Source organism: Typopeltis vanoorti, chromosome 10, assembly GCF_054136105.1.
Source record: "Typopeltis vanoorti isolate ZY-2024b chromosome 10, IOZ_Tvanoo_1.0, whole genome shotgun sequence".
In the NCBI taxonomy this organism is placed as follows: Eukaryota; Metazoa; Arthropoda; class Arachnida; order Uropygi; family Thelyphonidae; genus Typopeltis; species Typopeltis vanoorti.
In genome coordinates this window covers 7,934,066-7,957,421 of record NC_143558.1, presented here as the reverse complement: position 1 = coordinate 7,957,421, position 23,356 = coordinate 7,934,066, and the positions used below count along the sequence as shown (strand labels likewise).

At 33.4% G+C, this 23,356-nt stretch overlaps 1 protein-coding gene across 3 annotated transcripts in view; it reads right to left on the bottom strand.

Annotated features, from left to right (window-relative positions):
* Noc1 (Nucleolar complex protein 1) overlaps positions 1 to 23,356 on the bottom strand; it is a 106,255-nt gene that overhangs the window by 30,782 nt on the left and 52,117 nt on the right. For all 3 annotated transcript variants that reach the window (XM_090399033.1, XM_090399034.1, XM_090399035.1), the window contains exons 10-13: positions 16,966 to 17,220; positions 10,248 to 10,427; positions 3,586 to 3,738; positions 2,192 to 3,077 (exon numbers count right to left, since the gene is read on the bottom strand). In XM_090399033.1, the coding sequence (XP_090255159.1) occupies positions 2,192 to 3,077; positions 3,586 to 3,738; positions 10,248 to 10,427; positions 16,966 to 17,220 (1,474 nt within the window). The remainder of the gene's footprint in view (positions 1 to 2,191; positions 3,078 to 3,585; positions 3,739 to 10,247; positions 10,428 to 16,965; positions 17,221 to 23,356) is intronic.

Genomic DNA, 23,356 nt, shown 5'->3' with positions numbered 1-23,356 from the left:
ATAGGTTGGTAGTTAGACATGTGGGTTTTTACTACCCTTGTACAACAGAACCATTACATATTCTTTCCACTCGTGGGAACTTTCCTAACCTGAGACCCAAGTTATACAAACATGTCAAGGAACAAGCCAATTCAGCTGAACATTCCTATAGCAAATATGCTAATATTCCATCTGTCCCCATTGTTGAATTCTTATCTAGGTTATGCAAAAGCTCTTGAACCTTGTTCTCATGCACCTATATCTCTTCATCGATTGTAGTGGTAGTACTATGCACCATATTGCATACACCTATTGAGATCATAGTAAAGTGAGCACTCATTATTTGAACAATCTTGTTCGCTTCTGAAACAAGAGTACCATCTGCATTTACTAAAATTATTCTTCAACATTCATTTTTTCTTTTACTTGCAGAATAACAATAAAATTCTTTTGGATTGCTTTTTTTTAAGTGCACAGCCAATTTTTTTTTATACACTTCAATTTAGCTTTCCACACACAACTCTTAACTTTTCTAACCTTCACTTTATATATTTCACAACTCCTATTACTCTTATTCTCATAATACTTTTTCTACATCATCTTCTTATGGATCTCTTGTTTGATGAGATTGCACATCCATTTCACTCCCACCTTTTTTTGTTCTTTGAACTCCATTTTTGAAGTACTATTAGACTAGATCAAAATTTCACATGTAATTTTAAATTTAGAATTTCTCCAAAAAATTCTAAAAAATTTCAAACTAAGTAGTGGTAATAAATATGACAAATTATTATTTATAACAATTCTGCAGCATTCAAAATCACTAATAATGATATGATGTGTAATCCAAAACACAGCCTGCGGTGCGATTTTGTGCAGCCCGCCTGTGGGTTTTGATTTTCACGAGTGAAAAAATAAAATAACAATTTGATTCGAATGATGCATATTGGATATTTTAATTCTATCACTAATTGATTATCTCGATGTTGATAATTTTATTTGGTGTTTTTATATCGCTATATACCTACGTGTTTTTCAAATATCAGATGTGCCAAAGAAGCATTCTTACACTGTTTTGTTTTAACGTGTATGCTCTGGGCACTCATGGGGAATGTGATCGCGCGATTAGTGTTGTTCGTTTGTTCAGCTATTGAGGTTGTGTCGCTGCTGCTCACCAAATTACTAGATATGCATTACGATTTATTTCCGTGTTATCTTTAGTAATCTACTTAAGAAATTTTATTACAACTTATCGTCAAACAACCAAAGATGTGCTCAATGCTTGGGAGCATACATCTTTGCGAAAGCACTTTTTCAACGATGAAATTTATTAAATCAAAGTACAGATGTTCATTGACAAATAATTCTCTTGCAAATTTACTGCGAGTGGCAACTACAAGCATCGAAATTGATATAGGTACTTTAGTAAATGAAGTCAAACTACCGCAGAGCTCTCGCTAAAATGAAATAAATAATTATTATTTCTTGTTTACTGTTTCAATAAAAACTTTTATAAGCACCATGACTTTTCTATTTTATGAAATTTTCGAAGTGCTTGCTAAACCTAACTAACGGTAGAACTCTCAAAGTAATTTAATATATGTACTGTATTTATTATTCTGGATGCGGCCCTCAGATTACCAAGGTTGGACCATCATTATTAGTAGTACTACTACTACTACTAAGAGAACACGACGTCCTGTAATAATCAAAGGCAGATCATTTAAAGTGTTATGGCATTCTGTTTTTTTTCTACAAGTAAAAAATAAAAAAAATAAAAAAAATTGATTCCTGCAAAATGACTATGCATTCATCTGCTTTTGCCATTTTCAGACACATTCTTTTCTTGCAAAATAAATCAGACTCAACTCCATACTCCTAGTCACTTGATCTAGAACTGTTGGATTTTTATATATTTTTTTGTCCCTGAAGAAAATCAAGTGGTTTAAAGAGTGTTGTTTGAACAATGAAGAATGGTCTCAAAACTATTTTCAAACATGGTAAAACTGATAGGTAAACCTCAACAGTGCAGGAGGTTACTCTGGAGGTGATCACATACAGTTCCTATTGTATGAGTAAGACCAATTATAAATATATTACCAAAATTTCTGGATTGCACCTAGTAATGCAATTTGAACATGAGATTGTAATAAATAGCAACAAATATACATTTCTGTTTAATATTAATATGTTGACTGAAATTTTTACTTACCATCCCCAGCAAATGATATCAACTCCTCATTAAAGGTAACAGACTGTGCATTTATATTTTGAAGATCTTCATCATACTCCTCAAATGCCTTGGCAAAATCTTCATCATTATCAAAATCAATTTCATCATCATCTTCCAAACTAAGCTCATCTTCCTTCTCATCTTCATCCTCACTTGCTGAATGTCTTCGTTTTTTCCTATTTTCATTTCTCATGGTTTTCTGCACTGAAACGTCAGCAGCAAAGTCGATTTTTCTATCTGTGCCAGGATCAAATTTATCAAGCAGCCTCTCAAAATCCTCACTTGCTATGCTTTCAACATCAGAATCATCATCCCTGCTTGTTTTTTGCATTCCTTTTTCAGCCTGCTGACGGAGAAAACAGAACAAGAATTTTTCATCAGCAGGAATTTTTGTTTCTTTTTGTTGCAAGTAAGCATCACTTGTGACACGTAGCTTGCGACATCCTTGTGGTCTATATAAATGTCTACGACCAAATACTTTCTGCTGCTCATCTTTGCTTACTCTTTCTGATATACTTTTAGGATTCCTATATACAAACCTATCAAGAAATCTTGAGAGAGTAAAGTCTTGGAGGGGATCACCATTATAATTAATTGGCATTTTCTTAAAAACTTGGGTGGCAAAGAGTGTTACAGAAGGATGGTAATGTCCCATAAGAGAGCATAATTCCCACAACTCACAAAATTCTGCTCCAGAATATAGCGGGTTGCGATTATGCGGATCATAAGATGATCGTGATTTACTTTTCAGATTTTCAGAGTGTAACCAAGATGATGGATGTTTGAAATTAACATCAGAGGGACAATCTTGCTTTTGCAGATTGGCTACTTTGATGTCTTGTTCAGCTGCATTGTCATCATCGCTCTGAAAGAAAATAAATAACAGTAATATAGTCTTATCACGACATAATTCTAAATTGGTTAGGTTTTAGTAAGTATTCAGTAGTAATAATAAAAAGTAAGTTTTTTTTTTTTTTGCTTACTTGCAGAATGATGCACATAATAAAGGTTTAAGCTTTTTTTTTTTTTTTTTTTTTTTTTTTGGTGCGGAGTCTATATCTCTCTCTCTCTGACTCAAGCATACAAAGCTAAAAATAATAATTTATTTAATAATTTTTTAACTGTCGAGAGTAACTCTGATATTTCCAATTTTTTAAACTAAAAAAAAAAAAACTACTTAGAATGAATACATGCTACTATACCCAACAAGAACAATGAGATTCTTTTTTGGATATTGAAAGTAAAGGCATAATACATAAAGTAAACTGACATTTTTTTTTTTTTAAATGACTGTATCTTATTTTTTTTATACTGGTTTCACATCATGCATTTTAACAACAGAAGTTTAGATTATGAAATACACTATAACTTACTTCACAAACATCTTCATAATGTTCTTCATCATCATCATCTAAATTCACCACTGGTAACACCACTGTGTGGAAGAGGTTTGGATTCTTTTTTATAAGCTCAGAAATCAGAAATAGGATACCACATATTAAAGATGGAGCTTGATACTGGCATACCTGTTAAACAATATGTAATAAAACACATGTAATATAAAAATAACTAACACTGGGGTTATAGGTCATAATAGTTATTTAAACCTACTAGTTTCATCACATATGCTAGTGGTTTTGTCTGGGTTAGGAAGAACAAATAAATATGAAATAACCGGTAAATATGAATCATTACATAACTAAAAATCATTTTTTTCTAATTTCAAAAAAAGCAGAAGAAGGCATCTCTCTTAACATATACCATAAGCCCACTTTCTCATACAGGTCATTATCTACATTTCTCTTCGTTGCACCATATATTGCAAAAATTAGGTATCGTACATACATACACTGAAAAGGAGAGCAATTGCATTCTCTTCTCCAACTATTAGTCAGCAATGGATATTCTAAAAAAATGGTACAAAGAATATTATTCTCTACTCCTCCAAAACAGACCAATGACATTTGCTACAGGACCTCAGTTTCCATCTCTTATATTGGCAAACTTTCTCTAAAAATTGCCAACATCCTGAACTCTCACGACATAAGAGTGGCCAGGTAAGTATCCTGACATTAACCTAATAGAAAATTTATGAGCCATAGTGAAAACGATACATGGAAAATTAAATTGTGATGTTACTCTGTTATGCTTGCCTAAGGACCACAACCCTTTCAACAAACATCTTAGAGTTTACAATATTCCATGTTCTTACTTACATAGGCCAAACATCTAGAAGTTTAGAAATAAGGCAAAAGGAGAATACTGGACACGTCAATAACAACAGAAAAGACAGCTCGGGCCTGGTATTGAATTTCTCCCACATTTACCATAATATTAAATGGGACAAGAGCTTCATGCCTTACATAGAACACGACTTCAGCACCAGCAACATCAAAGAGGCTATGATGGTGATCCACTCGCAAGGCACTCACAACAGAAATCAACAAATCATTTTATGTGGCATTTGTAAGTCATTTATTAGATCTTTCAACACATTAGACTAATTTTTCTGCAAACTATCGTGATCACCTGCTGAACAATGACTGACCCTTACCAGCTTCCGTGCTTGATGTTTCTGTTTTTACTTGTATTTTTGTGTAACGGTCCCCATACTTCGGTTTTTAGTTATGTAATGATTCATATTTATAGTACATTTGTTTGTTCTTCCTAACCCAGATGAAGCCACTAGCATATTTGGCAAAACTAGTAGGTTTAATTAAATAACTATTACAACCTATAAAACCAGTGTGTTATTTTCGTTACATTCGTTTTTGGTCAAAAAAAATCAACATACTCATTACATATGTAATATACAATTTTATAAACTGCTCTATGTGGTAACAATAGCACGTTATGGAAAACACTACATGCTATTGTTACTACATACAGTAGCGAACAAATTAATCTGAACACTTACATTTTAAAGAAAAATTTTAATTTCACAAGAAAATAATTACAAAAATTAAACTCCAACTTTACCTAATAATTTAAATGTATGCCTCTGTTCCTAACAAGTTCATTAATTTGCTTAGGCATGGATTCTACCAACGTAGACACATTTTCTTATTTCTGCATCTCAAAACCATACTTTTAATTTTCCAAGTATCTTTTTTAACTATGGCCCACAAATTTTCTATTGGGTTAATGTCAGGAGAGTTACCTGGCCAGTGAAGTAGTTGATTGTTGTGATTTCTGAGGAACTCTTTCACTTTTTTTGAAGTATGGGATAGAGCAAGATCTTGTTGGAAGATGAGTTCTTTGTCTTTCTGGATCTGTGGGACACTATTTTCTCCAATATTTTTATGTATTAGTCACTTTTCATCATACTGTCAATAGGTACAAGTAATCCTGGACCATCATGTGTAAAACAATCCAAGAACATCTTTTTTTAGCTGGGTAGGAGCTTGTTTTTTTTCTGCATAGCCTTCGTCAAGTTTCTTTTTTGGTCTGTGGGCAATCCTCTCTGCTTCCAACAATATTCAATGGACGGTCATTTCAGAAACATTAATCCCACTAGCTGCCAAGTATCTAAGTCTACAGCACAATCTTCGATTCATTTTGGTTTTCCTAACTAGTAAACAATGTTAAATAAGTGTAGTTTTTCTTTTTCACCAACATTTTCCTTTTCTGTCAGGAGAAAAGTACCTGTCTCCCTAAACTGCTTTAAAATTGTATTAGCAGTACCCAAACCACCACCACATGAATTGGCAATTTGTTTTTAAGTCATGGATTTCTTCCGATATTTTTGAATGCTGGAGATGTATCAATTTTATAGTATACAAAATTAATAAAACACCAAGAATGTTAACTTGTTTACACTATTAATAAATATTGCAGAGACAGCAAAAAAACATGCAGCATCCAATCAAAATAGTGAACTAAACCAAAACAGAAAATAGTAAACTAAAACCAAAAACTTGACAAAAATTTGGCTTGTTTGGATTAATTTGTTCACTACTGTAGATCATGTAGCACTTTAAGGGAAACGCTAACCAGAACATGCAACATATAGAATAAGGATAATTTTTCATAAGCTTTACATGATTCAAGTTATTTTATTGCATTAATAAAAATAAGTCCACCACAAAGGTTATCATTTAATCTCCTAATAACAATACTTTGTATGAACACACTGTGAATTTTTTTTTAAATTATCAATCATCATCATGTTCTAAATTATACTTTAAAAAGGGTAGAAAGGACAGATGGCCAATCCAGTCTACCTAAACTAGTTGTCTATCGGTAATTTTCTTCCAGATTTTCTAGTAAGTTTCGAATTTCTTCTGCTTTTAGTCCTATGTTTATCTTTATGATTTTAAAATATTTTGCTAAATGTTCATCACCAATTAAATAACAACATTATCTCAGACTGTTCTCAATTTACACATTCTTGAATAATAATTTACTGGCATTTTGATTAAGAGATATAGCTACTTGATATGTATCAAAGAGAAATGTTGGAACAAAAGTGAAGAGAATGAAAATGATAAGCGAGGTGTTACAAGATCTGGTAATAAGGCATGCCACTTATATTAGCACTGTGGATGTTTTGAAGAATGACAAACAGAAATGCAATGCCATGGGTATATCATGTTTATGCTTTTTCTTGTATAATAAGTATAATTTATATTCTAAAAAATATTATACCAGATAACGTCCTTATTACTTTTCCTAACTTTGAATGATCAACATCAGTGGTTGTTGATACTGCAAACTGAGAGCTCTTTGTATCTCTATAAGTCTAGCTCCCATGGAGTTACTTTTAATAAAAGTTGAAACCAGTCTGGGTTGCAATCTTTCCCATAATGCATGACATGCACATGTCTGAAAAGTGATGTGCTGTGCATTATGGGATAATGAGGCAAAATGGCATGAAATCAACAACCTCTATATACAAATAGCCTAGTCATGAAGATACTTCATGTGCAAACTTTTGTTGCTTGATTTGGTAAAGAGTAATAACAAGATTATAATAGAATAGCATACTTTAAGAGATCAAGAAAACTAAGGATTCCAGTGTGATGAAATGTGAAGTCCAAGGAACATGCCACAAAAGGTAGTCAAGATAATGCAAAGTATAAGTACACTGATAAGTAAGGATTTCTCAATAAAGCCTGATTTGGCCACATACAGTCAAATATATTCAGATATGCTCGCTTGGAAGAATTTGTCACCATCTTTATCATCAAATTCCTGCTAAGCACCATCAAAGGAGTGTATATGATTAAATTGACATTATTATTAGTTTCCTATCAAAGGTTTCCTCCAAATTATCTGGGTGGCTTATATCATCTAATTTTGAAATGGCTGAATTTAGTTTTTTTTTTGCATGCTGTACAGAAGATTCCACAAAAAAGTAGGAAACATTGAAATGACAATATAGGATACATCTGAATACTTTGTTGGTGTCTAAGCCATGCAGCAATTTTCTGATTTCTCTCTGATGAAAAGCTAAAAGATTCAGAAGTGAGAGACCCATGATAACCTATGCAAGTTGAAGGAGTAGATTGATGCCAAGAGATCTGCCTTGTCTTTGGGTACTAATGACGTGAGAGTATTCAAAAATAAAAGTTGCATGCCTGGTCTTAGAAAGAGATTAAAAGACTTGACTGTTATTTAAGCAGGAAACAAGTATTTTGCTTTTTTTTTTTTTTTTTTTTTTTTTTTGTAGGTGTTGCTTTTGCACAATTGAGTACTACAAAGCTGGAGTTTTAGTCCCAATCTACCTGTGATATACTGCATTTTTTCTTGATTTCTTTTGGCATACTTGTTGGGAAATTATGGCTTAGATAGTAGTTGATGATTTTCAGGTGGAAAGCCTTTGTTTTTCAGTTAGCATTATTTCTGTTATGTGGTCAAAGCAGGTATTAGAATCAGGAGAACAGAAACAGTAATAAGATCACGATAAGAAGATGAAGAAGAAATCATGCAAATCATCTCTTTGATATTACACTGGCCAATGCACACCCTAATCACATGCATCCGTAAGGAATCGATTCACCCATATGCTACCGTTGGTTTTTTGTCCATCAGCACCTTCATATCCATTTCACAAACTCAGTATCTATCTCCATTTGCTCCAGTATCATGTGTTATCATGATACTGGAGTATACCTTATTGCAGCAATATCACTGTGGTGCCAATTACTTTGTTCTATCCAATTCAGTTGACCTTTTTGTTTAAAAAAAAAAAAATGTGAGCACATTACTAAGTAAGAATTACCTTTTACAAATTCATGCTTTCCTGTATAGAGTATCATATTCCTGTTCACCCATTCCTGAATCCTGCCCTTTACCAACTTCTCCAATATCTTACATACCATGCCTGAAATATTGACTGGTCTTGTAAATTGCTACATCTTTCTACTCCCTTGACATCTTCCCAGAGTTGAGCTTTAAAATTAAATAGTTTGTCAGATGAGCAGCTGATTTCCTTGTATATTTTTAATACAAGGGCTGATATCCTAATATATCCAATTCATCTACTTTTATTCTCACATATCAGGAAGATATGTTTGATGTAAAATCAGGTGTAAGACAAGGGTAATACACACCACTGCCTCTGTTATTCATCATCTATATATTAATCATATTATGAATGAAAAGTGACACTGGACGTGATATCAGACGAGATATAATAGTAGTTCTTTATTTTATGCACATGATCTTTAAATAAATCCAATAAAAATCCTCAAGATTTCTTAACTAAATTGAGTAATTGCTATAACAAATTTGGGATGAAAATAAACAATAAAAAAATCATCAGTAAAATTCATATAAACTATGAATTTTCATAGTTTCAATGTTACTACCTATTTAGGCAGGAACTCAGGAAACATTAGCTACATCCTGAATGGAGAATCTATACAACAAGCAAAATATTTCAGCTATTTAGTGAATATTATTATCATAGCAACTTCCATGGAGCCAGCAGACTTATCGTGGGAGACCCGCTTAACTGGTAATTTAGCATATTGAAAATTGACCTCATTTTATGTTATGAGTTTGAGAATGCATTCCACTCATCCTACTCTCCATATAAAAATCACTACTCCTCACACCTTTACACAACTTTCAAGAGTTGCTTTTCCTCTCACTCAATACTTTTTTTTTATTTTTTATAATCCCCTTTGTATTAATATGATAAATTCCCCTCACTGCTTAAATTATTGCCTTTTTATTTCCTATTCACCAAATTCTGAATGTATGCTGCCTCAACTTTCTGCATAACCAACCAAAATTACAGCATCCTGATATTACTTTCACGATCCATCTTAGGATCACCTCACTAGTGTTTTCATGTCACAGTTGGCAAAATTTGAGCACAATAGTCAATGTGTGGTCAGATCGATGCGTTATACAGTGGCACCACATACTTATCATTACTTGTCAATGTACTCCTTATCATAGCAGAAATTTTAGTTCACTGTAAACCATTACCCCAGAAATCAAGGTGCTACGCTCTGAAGTGCAGATCATGCACAATCATCTCATAGTAGATGCCACTATGAACTACTACTGCAGTGCAATGATTGTATACAATATGCTGAACTATACATGATTTTGGAAGTCGATTCAAATTTTCCTGAAGGAAATAATATCAACAACACTCCTTATAATTCTCACCGTCATCAGCAAATAACTGATCCCTTGTCAATCCACATAAAATATCATTAACAAGTAAGTTAAATAGCAGGGGCCCAAAGGAACAGAAAGAACCCCAAGAAATGTTACTGGCCACCTTCCTTTTCTGACGCTGCTCATATGTAACTTGCTGATATCGTTCAGAGAGCCAATCTTAAAAGATGGCAAATTAAATATGGAAATAGAAACAGAATAAGCAAAGCTGGTATGGTGAATAAATTTATAATTTATATATAAGAGAGACATTTATCAAAACACTAGACTAACTGTATACAAGGCAGCACCCAAACAAATTGTGATTTATGGATCTGAGAATTTAGTTATAAATAAAACAGTGAGATGATTATACATGATATAATTAAAACATTTTAATTAAAAAAAAATAGTCTACCTGCAGAAGTCTTTTCACAAAAGCTTTTATCCTCTGTTGAGAAACATCTTTTTTCAAAGCTTTGTACACTAAATTGAGAAACATTGTTTGGCGGGAAGAACAACTTAAGTGAGGATCTAGAATTTTCTTGTAAAGCGTCATATAAAATCGGTCTGAAAGTGCATCTCTAGCATCCAATACCTAAGCACAAGAATATATATATGTAGAGAAATGCATTTTAAGTTTTATCTAAAGTTAAAATTACTTGCATGCATATATCTCACAAATAAGTTAAAAATAAAGTTCATTTAATTAGCATATGATACATAATCTGGTTCGTCAACAAAAAGTAGTAATGACAGAAATATTTCGATAAAAACAGGGTGACAACTATTGATTTAATAGTGTGCCAGATTTAGAGTATTCCTCAAAACTGCCAATTTTAGAAACGTATTTTTAACATTAGGCTATTCTATTTTATATCTTGGTAGAATAAAACAATAATATATCAGATAATCAAAACATTTACTGTAAAATTTATAACCTGACTGCAAAATACTCCTCCTCACTTCTCACTCTATATATAGAATTTCATCAATTTCAAATTAGCAGTACACTATTCTGAATTTGGTTAGTTCTCCTTCTCTCTTTCATTCCATTCCATCGATCACTAAAAATTTATTACAAGCACTTCTGATGCGAGATGAAGATTTGAAAACACAGCAACAAAAGAAAAAAATACAATGATAACCATGAAGTACAGACTGATTTTATGCAGTTAATTACTTAAGTGAATTAAAGATTTGCAAATTTCATGTCTGACAAACCACAGATAAGTTGCAAGAAATTTATAATTGTGTCACAAAATTATTTCACATCTCATTTCTAAATTTAGCTTTCTATGAATTTTTATATGGATGATGATGCAAGTGTAAAAACTTTGTCCAAGAATGCTATCAAGAATACTTATTAGTTTCTCAACTACAAAATTTTATAAGGCAGGTTTCTTTGGCTGGGACCTAAAAAACTTGACAAAAGAAACACTGCAATACACTGATTTACCCACTGGACATTAGTAAAACAAGAGATCTGCTTTTTCAAAATTAATAGTCCCTCGCATACTTTTATATTTAACTAAACATTAGTATATTTTTATTTTATTGATATCATTTATTAACTTGACCCTATGCGGTTAGCCTAGTGGCAGTGTGCTTTGCAACCGTATGACTGGGAAAGGAGTGTCCCAGGTTCAATTCCCGTCGAAGACGTGAGGAACTTGAGGATCTTCCTCAGCCATAGCCAAGTTAGCCAGTCTTGGGCACGGGCAGTAGGGTTTTTCCCACCAGTTTATCTGGCATTTTTCATCCCACAAGCAGGCAAACCGGCCCCATGAACACACACACGGATCTACAGCCATAAATACCTACCCCCCCATGAGGGGGATCAACTCGTCCCAATAGGTACAGGGGAGAAAAAGGGAGGAAACTCCATACGAATAAAAATAAATTGACTTGACCAAACATAAATCAGCATCACCATCATTTCGTGATTATGTGACCTCAACTGATACTATGACAGTACTACATAATTCCATTACCATTATTACTAGTTATTATCAACAATTTTTTTCCAATTTAATCCAATTTTTCTTAGCCTCTTCTCAAGTATGCTTGCATCAATCTTACTTGAAAGACTCAGTAGAGAAATTCCTCTATAAATTTCTTCAGTATTATTTCCCTTTTAAACGATGGATACTAAAAGAGCTGTAATCCAATTATCCAGAATCTGACCCGCAGATCATTAACATCACCAATTTCAAAATATACAAACCCTGAAGGTATGTACAGACTACAATAATAAAATCACATGATAAAGCACATTACCACTAATCTATCAAATTTTCCTCCAAACCAGTCCATTATTTGTAAGGAGACTCCAGTTTTGATGGATCTAACATTTTGGCTTTCTAAGGCATTTCTGATTAAAATCAAACAACAATGTCTTCACCCCCCACCCTAGCATTAAACACTTGTTTTGTTAACCTTTCCTCTCTCATTCTGTTTAAGTGATCACACCACCTCTAATTTGTGTTCACAAATTCTTGAATATTAGCAATGCCAAGTTCCACGTGGCTTCCCATGATGCCAGCTTTGCTTATTTCTGTTGTCTATTTCCATATTTAACTTGTTCTCCACTGAGAATGCACTTGAAGTACTCTATGTTCCTAGCTATTTTCATAATTTTGGTCCTTTTACTGCTACTTTCATGTTCAGTTTGTTACAGCAGTTATTCAAATCCAGAGCTAAGTTTGATCAAACTAATTCCGATATCAGGTTTAATTCCACTTTCTTTTATAATGCAATCCATATAAATCATGAATAAGAGTAGAGATAGTGTGCACCTTTGTCATACCTGATTTTATATTAAACTATCTTCTTGTATTCCCATCAAATCTAACCTGCTGATTTACAACTTAAATATAGACTACACATTGCTCTGTATAATGTTTAATTTACACACACAATTGTAATGTTTTGAAAAGCTTTTCTCTGGGCACCTTGCCATATGCCTTGTCCAGATCTACAACACTAAATAAAGATCCATGTTACATTTCAATGATTTCTCAACTGTTTGTCTTAAAAGTAAACATCTGATCTTGACAATCTCTATTTGGCCTGAATCCAGTTGGTTCTTCTTCCACAATTTTTCTTGATCCCTTTTCAGGTATCCCGACCTGATTTTACCTGAAATACTTAAGTGCAATTCTCATATTCAGCTTCATTTCATTTTTTACAGATCTTCTGAATCACGCAGTAAATACACTGAAAAACTTTTATACCTCCACATTAGAGCATTTTTGGTTGAATATTATCTATTGTAGCTGTCTTTTCACATTTCAGGCTTTTGATAGCTATTTCCACTTCAAGTATTGATACATACTCCTGTTCACATTCCTCTTGAATATTTTCTATTACTGTTGTGTCACTACTAATTTCATTCAACAGTCAAAGCAATTACTCTAACATCTAGAATATCCATATCTTCAGTTTTCATGTTACCTTTTCATCTTTGATTCCTTTTACAGTAGTCTTTTGTCAATTTCTTATTTGCTACGTACTTTCCGTATTCTTTCTTCTTTATCAGGACTACTTCTTTAACTTCTTGTGTCCATCATGGTCTTCTTATTTTTCTATCCTTGCATACAAATTCCCCACATGCATCCTTAGCTGAGTTTTTTTTTTTTTTTTTTTTTCAGAGTTTGCCACTGAGACTCCAAGGTTTGGCTCTTGTTTTTGAAATGTTTAATTTTTTCCTAAATAATATTTGTGTACAAGCATACCCCAACTTATTACACTTCAACTTAAAGTACTTTGCACTTATGAGCTTTTCATTTGCCACTATGCCCAAACTTGAGGTGCTTGTTTTGCAGTTACGACACCTTAGTGACATGACACTACCACTCACATCAACTTCCACCACTGTTTAGTTTACTTACAAACATTTCACTTTGCATCTGTGTGATGCACTATGTAATTAAGTGAATATTATTAAAACTGATTACATTATAATTTATTTTACCGTTTCTGTTATGATTAAAATTTAAAATAATATGATAATGGCAGATAAAAGTGGAAAGAAAAGTTGCAAGATTATTATTTTAAATACAAAGATCAAAATGATTAAACTTAGTGAAATAGGCTGTAGGCTAGGCTTAGCATGAACCACTGTCATTGCTGTGATTAAAAACAAAAATAAAATTCTGAAGGAAGTGTCCAAAATAAGGCCTACAGTTTATTTTAGTTACAAATGTGTTATTTATGATAGTTAGGTCTGTATATGGTGACTGCAGTGCTGTACATGCATCGATAAGTGAAAAAATGCATTGCTTCAAGTTGCGACAATTTTTGAGTTACAGTGGTCTGGAACCTAACTTATCATAAATGCAGGATATGCCTGTAGTTGAATTTACAGTTTACCTGTAAGAGCTGCTCAACTTTAATTCCTTTCAAAACTTTCTTACATACTGGTTTTTTTTTATATTCATTTTTATCATACTTTAAGTGATGTTCCCTTTCAATTTCTCTATATACTATTGTCCTCAAGCAGCATGAAAATATTGCTATCAACAATAATGTAATCAATGAGACTTTTATTTCTTGGGTCATTTCACTAGGTGAACTTGTGCACATCTTTATGTTGAAATATGGTGTTAACAATGATTAGTCCATATCCTAAGTAGAAATCCTGCAGGTACTTATTATTAGCCTTGCCAAAAAATTTTCCAAAATATTTCTATATGCTGGAGGGGTTCATTTCTTATTGAGCTGTTGCTGTTAAGATCTCCAACAATGACCACATTTTTCTACTTTCTTCAGCTGCCTACCTTATGGATGCAAAAAAAATCCCTCCACTTCTTTCTTAAGAGAATGTTTTGTGGTACTATAGGCACAAATAAGTTTCATTTTTAATTTCCCCATTTTGAAATTTCAAGTATACTTGAAACCTGCAGACCATGCCTTCTAAATTATTATAGTGCAGCCATTGTAACACTATATGCCTCTATAATTTGAGGATTTCTGAACAAATATTATCTACTCTCCAACTGCTTTCCACCTTTCAGATTTTTTATAGTGTTTTTCTACTTCAGGTATTAATTTGTAATTAACAATCTTTCAAAGAAATTATTCCAGACATCCAATATTTTTATCTTCAGTTTTTGTGGCATCTTTATTCCTCTTTCCTTTTCCAGTAATCCTCCCTACATTTGTAAGCTTTTTTTCAATAGTCTTCAATACATTTTGCCACCTTCCTAATATTTATCTTTCATATTCTTTCCAAAGCATGGAAAGAATGGAAAGTATGGAAGTATGGAAAAGTTTGGGCAGTGAGGGCGTGGATATGTTATGGGATCTGATGTGTAAAATAGCCCAACAGGAAAAGATACCAAAGGAATGGAGGAAAAGTATTCTCGTCCCAATCTACAAAGGAAGAGGAGATGTTCAAGACTGTGGCAACTATAGAGGAATCAAGCTAATGTCACACACATTAAAAATATGGGAAAGAGTAATTGAAGCAAGATTACGGCAGGAAATGAAAATTGGTGAGGAGCAGTTTGGATTTATGCCAGGAAGAGGGACAACGGATGCAATATTTGCGCTAAGGCGATTGATGGAGAAATATAGAGAGATGCAAGTGGATCTGCACATGGTGTTTATAGATCTGGAAAAGGCATACGACAGAGTGGCCAGGCAGGAGAAGTACGTGAGGTTGGTGAAGGAGATGTATGAGGGAACAGAAACTCAGGTCAGGTCTAGTGTCGGCATGACAGAAGGGTTCCCTATTGTCGTAGGGCTACACCAAGGGTCAGCTCTGAGCCCCTACCTCTTTGACCTGGTCATGGATGTACTAGTGGAGGATGTCAAGAAGGAGGCACCATGGAGCATGCTGTTTGCCAATGACATTGTTCTATGCGAATCATCCCGAGAGAAGCTTGAAAATACCCTGGATGGAAGAGTGGAGAAAGGCATTGGAGGAGAGCGGCATGAGAATTAACCAGGTGAAGACTGAATATATGTCAAAGGGGAGTGACGAGGATATCGTCATACGACTCCAGGGTGAAAGGCTAATTTCAGAGTGCACATTTCTCCTCTGTTATTCATAATCTATATGGATCACATCATGAAAAAAAGTGGTATTAAACCTTATATCAAAACTGGAGATGTTAATCTCAGCTCTTTACTTTATATAGACATTATACTTCTAAATAAATCCACAAGTCTGCAAGATTCTCTGATTAAACTGTTCTGATAAATTTGGCATGAAAATAAGTAACATAAAGACAATAAAGATAGGCAGAAACAGTGAAAATATCAACTGCATCCTGAATGGACAACCTATCAAACAAATAAGACATTTCAGCTGTTTAGGAAGAATTTTTAGTGAAAATAGCAAATTACATTTGGAAATAGACAGAATTAGCAAAGCTGGTATGGTAGGAAATGAACTGAATAAATTTCTATGGAATAAGAGAGAAATTAGTCAAAACACTAAATTAGCTATATACAAGACAGAATTCAAATCAATTTTACTTATTGATCTGAGAGTTGAGTTAGAAATAAAACTCTCGATGAAAGACTGGAGATCACAGATATGAGAGTCTTGAGAAAGATTAGCAGGAACTGAATAGATGGCACGAATGGCAGTATCGTGTATTAAAAATGAGGATATTTGGAAAGAACTTGACATTGTTAGCATTCAGGAATGTGTTAGCAGAGCTAATCTCAGGCAATGAAAATAACATGGTAATGGAGGTATGAAAAAACTATTTCATTTTAAAATATTTTTTATAATAAATCCAAATATTTTTATATAAATTCCACAACTAAAGGTTGTAAACCTATACCACATTTTTAGCACTGTAAATCTGATAACCAGGTAATCGAAGAATCCTACTCTACAAACCAAAATGTTTTTTAGCCATTCAGGCCTCCAAGCGGTAGAGAGATGGTCATGCACAGGATAATGAAAAACATGTACCACTGAAATTGAATCTATAGTCTGTATGTTGGAAAGTGTTACTGCTACTACTAAACAAATGTTTTGCGATTCAAATCATTTAAAACAAGGCTCCAATTTACTACACTAGAAGATTAAGAAACTTTTCATTGAAGCATTTAAAGCATCTCTCTCTCTCACATACATGCATGCATACACATTAGCGACAAAACAAAACTATTACCTGAAATATGAGCATCAAGGCTTGTACACTGGTGTTAAAGTTGACCATATGGACTACACGATATATAGTGTCTAACTGATCTGTAACAATCTCATTTTTAAATTTTGTATAAGGATATGCTCTGCTGACTCCTGTGAGAAGAGCAGTCATCATTTTTGTATCCACTTCACCTTTTTTTATGCAGGCTTTGAAAAAACTGAAGTATATTTTTATCAAGTGAGTTGCAAGTACAGCATTTTCATGATCCAGTATCAACTAAATAGAAGAAAAAAAACTTATGTTCAGGTAAATTAAAGCACAAGACTATGAAACTAGATATCTATTATAAATAACACAAATGCCACCCACTCTATTCAATAAACAGTTTTTAACCACTAACTTAACAATGAATGCATTTTTTTTGTAATATTTTGACATCAAAAATAATGAATAAAATGCACTTCCTTTGGATATTTGGATAAATAGAAACTAGATATCTATTTATAAATAACACAAATGCCACCCACTCTATTCAATAAACAGTTTTTAACCACTAACTTAACAATGAATGCATTTTTTTTGTAATATTTTGACATCAAAAATAGTGAATAAAATGCAGATATCTATTTCTGCATTGTTGCTAGAAATAACAAACATAAGTCCACGATATCAATCTAGAAAGTGTAAATTAACAGGGATGCAAAGTTTCTTCTATAATTGTGAAACAAGACAAATTTACGATAAACTTTTTCCTTGCCTTTTTTTTTTTAGAAAAATATAAACCTGGTATTCTAACTTTCTTCCTTCTTCTGTTAATGTAAAAATAAAAACTCACTATTGTTCATCAATTTACAGCTTTGAAATAAAAAAATAAACAATGCAGGGTAAGGTTGATAGATTCTATTACAATGATTAGATTAACTTCAACATGTTTCGCTGTCTAATATATGTTGAAGTTCATCTGATCTTTGTAATAAAATCATGAAGCCTTAGTTTGCATTATTTATTTTTGTGATTCTAGTCCTTGTATTTATAACATCAAGTTTTACAATCAGTTATTTTGAATTCCAATTAATTTTTAATAACTTCTGAAAAGAACTATTAATTTTTCGGTTACTTTATTTTTAATTTGTATTTCAGCATTTAACTTTACTGCTACTTTGCATGAAGCTTTTTTCACCTGGTTTTAAATTATATTATATTTGACAAGAAATTATATTCTTGTTTTAATCCTTACCGAAGTGTAAAGAAACCAAGTTTATGCGTGAAGATCTTTATGACTAGTCTACCTGTATATATATATAGAGGCTGTTGACTTCACATCAATTGCCTTAATATCCCATAATGCAAAACACACTTCCTTTGGATATGTATACTGCTATGCATTATGGGAAGGGTCACTACCCAAGACTGGGGAAGACACTAAGATTGAATCTAAGTAAGTCATATTTTCCATACACAAGTAGTAAAATGGTGTATCAGCATATTATTAAACATGCTCTGGATCAGAGAAAGATGTACGGAGTTTATAAAGCATATTACACATATTTAATATTATTATATATTTGACAAGAAACTGTATTCTTGTTTTAATCCTTATCAAATTGTAAGAAAACCTTTGCATAGAGAACTCGTATACAGAGGCTGATGACTTCATATTTTCAGGACTTTTTCACTTGCAGACAAACAATGATGGCAACACTGAGAACAAAACAAATCTCCCTCAACCACAACCAGTCCATCCAAACAAATTAAACTAAACACAATATTCCAAACTTATCACGAACCCTACAAAAAATTATTTCTATATCCACTTTACATACATCCATGGCATAAATTCCAATATAAATGATGTTCATCACCACTTATAGACATCCAAACTTTCTTGGATGTCTCTTAACAGAATCTCAAATTGCAGCTACATCAACCACCTTCAATGTCCAAATTACATTCTACATGATTCATTTTGCCACAAAGGTGGCGCATGTGACTTTGTATATCCTGACATTGCCTGCCAGAGAATGCTAAATTTAGAATCCCCTGCTTTTGACCTCTGGCTGAAGGTTTCTTGTCCCAATTAGTAACAATCATCTGCTGCATTTACCGGTCTCCAATCTCTGAAAACCAAAAAGGCCTCTTCACCTTCCTCTCCATGGAACTAAATATCATACATAAGCAATTCCATTTTATTTAATTGAATTGTTATGTACGATCTCTTGAACTATAATTTTGTTAAGAACTAGACGTTTTAAAGAAACACATATTTTATATGTGTATAATGGTTGAAGCATGTATAGAAAATTAGAACATAATAAATTTCAATATAGGGGTGCTCAAGAGTCAAAGCTGTATAGCTGAGAGGAGACCTCCACATAGCCTTTAAAGGAATGCAGAGAACCGACCAGGGCTTCTGACCTAATGTCCAATCCTCACCTTCTCGTGGTGCACCCTGTTGGGTATCTACTGTGATACTGAACGAAAGAGGATGGGCTGGCAATTTGGGATTTAGCCGACCAAATTGTATTCTTATTGGTTAAACCAAAATAAAAAATGATGGTACAACATGACAAAATTTCATGCCGGCTGGGGCGTCGCCCGGTTAAACAAGACCCCCATTGTTTTCGCCAGGGAACCAGGGCGAACAGCGAAAAGTCAGCTACAGGAACAAATCTGAAAACATCACTATCACCCAACTCAACATCACTAGAGTTAAAGATCAGTACTATCAACATAAGAAGCCTGAATGGCAAAGAAATGGAGCTAGCTGAGGAATTAGATAAGTACCAGATTGACATAATAGGGGTGACTGAAACAAAAAAGACCAAAACTGGTGAGATCTTTCTGAGCAATAAATACAAAATGTTATAGTCAGGCAATGACAATCAAGGAAAAGAAGGAGTAGCCATAGTATTCAACACAAAATATGAGGCTAATCTTCTTGAATGGCAGTCAGTCTCAAGTAGAGTAATGTGGGCAAATATGAGAATGGGGAACTGGACAATGAGACTTATTTGTGCCTATGGTCCCACAGAAGGTTCTACTAAGGTAGAAGTGGATGAATTTTTTGAGGCTTTAGAAAAAGCAACTGACACAATAAAAAAGGAAAAGTTGGTCCTTGTTGGGGATCTAAATAGCAGAGTAGGAAATGATTGTGAGACATACAAAAATATTTTGGCAAAATTTGGAGAAAAGAGCAAAGCTAATAATAATGACAAATATCTGTTGGATTTCTGCTCAGGACATGGACTGGTTATTACTAACACCATGTTCCAACATAAAAATGTGCACAAATTCACATGGAGAGAAGAGGCTAGGATTAAGAAAAGTCTCATTGACTATGTTATTGTTAATAGTGATGTTTTCTCCCTGGTGCAGGACACCAGAGTGTACAGAGGATTTGAAATTGGAAGTGATCACTATTTAGTCTTGAGCAGGATAAAATTGAATTTCATATTGAAAAGAATAAAATGTAAGAAAGTTTTAAAGCGAATAAAAGTTGAGCAGCTCTCAGATGTGAACTGTAGACTAAAATAGAGAAAGATTATTGAAAAGAAAATGAAAGAGTTTGAGAACAGGAATCAAACCTTGGAGATTCAGTGGCAAACTCTGAAGAAAACATTGATTGATTCTGCCAGACAGGCATATGGTGAGGTTCTGTGCAAGGATAAAAAAATCAGAACTCCCTGGTGGACACAGGAAGTTAAAGAGGCAGTGAAGGAAAAGAAGAAAGCATATCAAAAGTTCCTGGCAAATAAGTCAGCTTTTATTCTCACAGAATACAGAGACAAATGTAAGAAAGCTAAACAGTGTGTAAAACTAGCTAAACAAAAGTCATGGGAGGACTTTGACAAGAATATAGAAAATAAATATCAAGAAGGTGGCAAAATATTCTGGAAATTGTTGAAGAAGCTTAGGAATGGAGGAAAGAGTGCTGTAAAAGGAGTTAGAGATGATAAAGGTGACATGAAAACAGGAGAAAAAGATATCCTTGAAGTATGGAGTAATTACTTTGAAAAACTGCTAAATGAAACAAGCAGTGATGACAGCACAGTGATAAAAAAACACTGACCAGGCATGCAGTCAGGAATACATATCCATACTTGAAGTAGAAAAAGCCATCAAAGGCATGAAATGTGGAAAGGCAGCAGGAGTAGATGATATTCGACCAGAAATGCTGAAGTATGGTGGTATAAAAGTCTTACAGTGGCTGCACTGCATAGTTCAGAAAGCCTGGACAGAGGGACAAATTCCCGATGATTGGAGTAGAGCTCTCATAGTACCCATATATAAAAAAGGGAAAATAAAACTGCATGTGAGAATTACAGAGGTATTTCCCTACTGAGTGTTCCTGGCAAGATCTATGCAAGTATACTTGAGAAACAGTTGAGAAGAATTGTGGAAGAAAAGCTTGGTGAAGAACAAGCTGGATTCAGGCCAAATAGAGGCTGTCAGGATCAGATCTTCACTTTACGACAAATAGTCGAGAAAGCATGGGAATATAACAAAGATCTGTATTTAAGTTTTATCGATTTGGAAAAGGCATATGACAAGGTGCCAAGAGAGAAGCTATTCAATACGCTGCAGTTATATGGTGTCAATGGGGCATTATATCAAGCAATACTTAGTCTTTATTTGAATTGTAAGTCAGCAGTTGGAATTGAAGGAAGTACAGGAAGATGGTTTAATGTTAAATCTGGTGTGAGACAAGGATGTACATTATCCCCTATGTTATTCATTATCTATATGGATCACATTATGAAGGAATGTGGTATTAAAACTGATATCAAAATTGGAGATGTTAATGTCAGCTCTTTGCTTTATGCGGATGATGTTATACTTCTAAATAAATCTGCTACAAGTCTGCAAGATTCTCTGACTAAATTGAATAGCTGTTGTAACAGATATGGTATGAAGGTCAGCAATAAAAAGACAAAGACAATGAAAATAGGTAGAATCATTGAAAATGTCACCTGTGGAACAAGTAAAACATTTCAGCTACTTCGGCACGATTTTTACTGAAGATGGTTAATTAAATATAGAAATAGACAACAGAATCAGCAAAGCTGGTATGGTGGGAAGTCAATTGAATAAATTCATGTGGAATAAGAAAGAAATTAGTCGGAACACTAAATTAGCTGTATACAAGATAGTGTTCAAACCAGTTTTAACTTATGGATCTGAGAGCTGGGTCAGAAGTAAAACACTTGACCAAAGACTAGAGACCGCAGATATGAGAGTCCTCAGAAAGGTTAGAGGCATGAAGAGATGGCATCAATGGCAATATCATATTAAAAATGAGGATATTAGGAAAGAACTTGACATTGTCAGCATCCAGGAATGCGTTAGCAGAGCTAATCTAAGGTGGTATGGTCACTTAAATAGAATGGGAGAGGAAAGATTAGCAAAACAAGTGTTCTCTGCCAGGTTGGCAGCAAAACGACCCAGAGGAAGACCAAGATATAGGTGGATTGATACGGTACAAAGTGCCTTAGACGATAGAAATATAAGATCTGATAATGTTGGAGTCTTGATAAGTAACAGACTGATTTGGAGGAAAATTGTAGATAGGAAGTTAGTATTGATGTAATTTTTTCATGTAGTACTGTCATATCCTGTACACCCCTTGAGGGTACACGGCAGGAATTTGATGATGATGATGATAAATTTCAATATATTTCATCCTATGTTATCAATCAGAGAGAGAAGAGATCAGTTACCAACATTCAAAACATTAATCACAGGACAAGAGTCATGTAGTATGTGTTTATATGCACCTATGTTGGTTGCAGCTGAGTTAACAGTGGAATGTACTATTACAGTTCAAAGGGAAACAAAGGATAGCTTTCGTAACTCAAATAGAAGTTTACATAACTTATTCATTATTATCAGAAAATTAATATTTATTAACAATTAATAGTGACTTCCCAAAACTTGAAGACATTTGTAACACATGATAAAATATATTGGCATTTAATAAATTCTAATTTTCCATAGATGTGTCAGCCGTTATGAAAATAAGACTTTATTCTAATATTTCAATCATGTTGCATGCAACCATTATTGAGGCAAAACAAACAAGTACTTATAAGATTGGTTAATATAAATAATTGGATGAGAGTAGAGCACATGTAGCATTTAAGATGTTTCAGGTTCAGACGATATCATCAATATAATGACACAAAGTTCAATAAATAAATATTGAAGTCTGAAATGTAGAGAGAATCAGTATTATCTAAAAAAAAAAGTTGACACGAATGTGAAGAATTCAGACTTCAATATTTATTTATTTATTTATTTTTAATGACAACCTTTCATTAATGTTGCATATGCTCTGTTATGATCTAGTTAATTCAAACTAGATGTTTTTATAACTGTTTTTATGGATTAATAATGTTCACAAAACTGAAATACT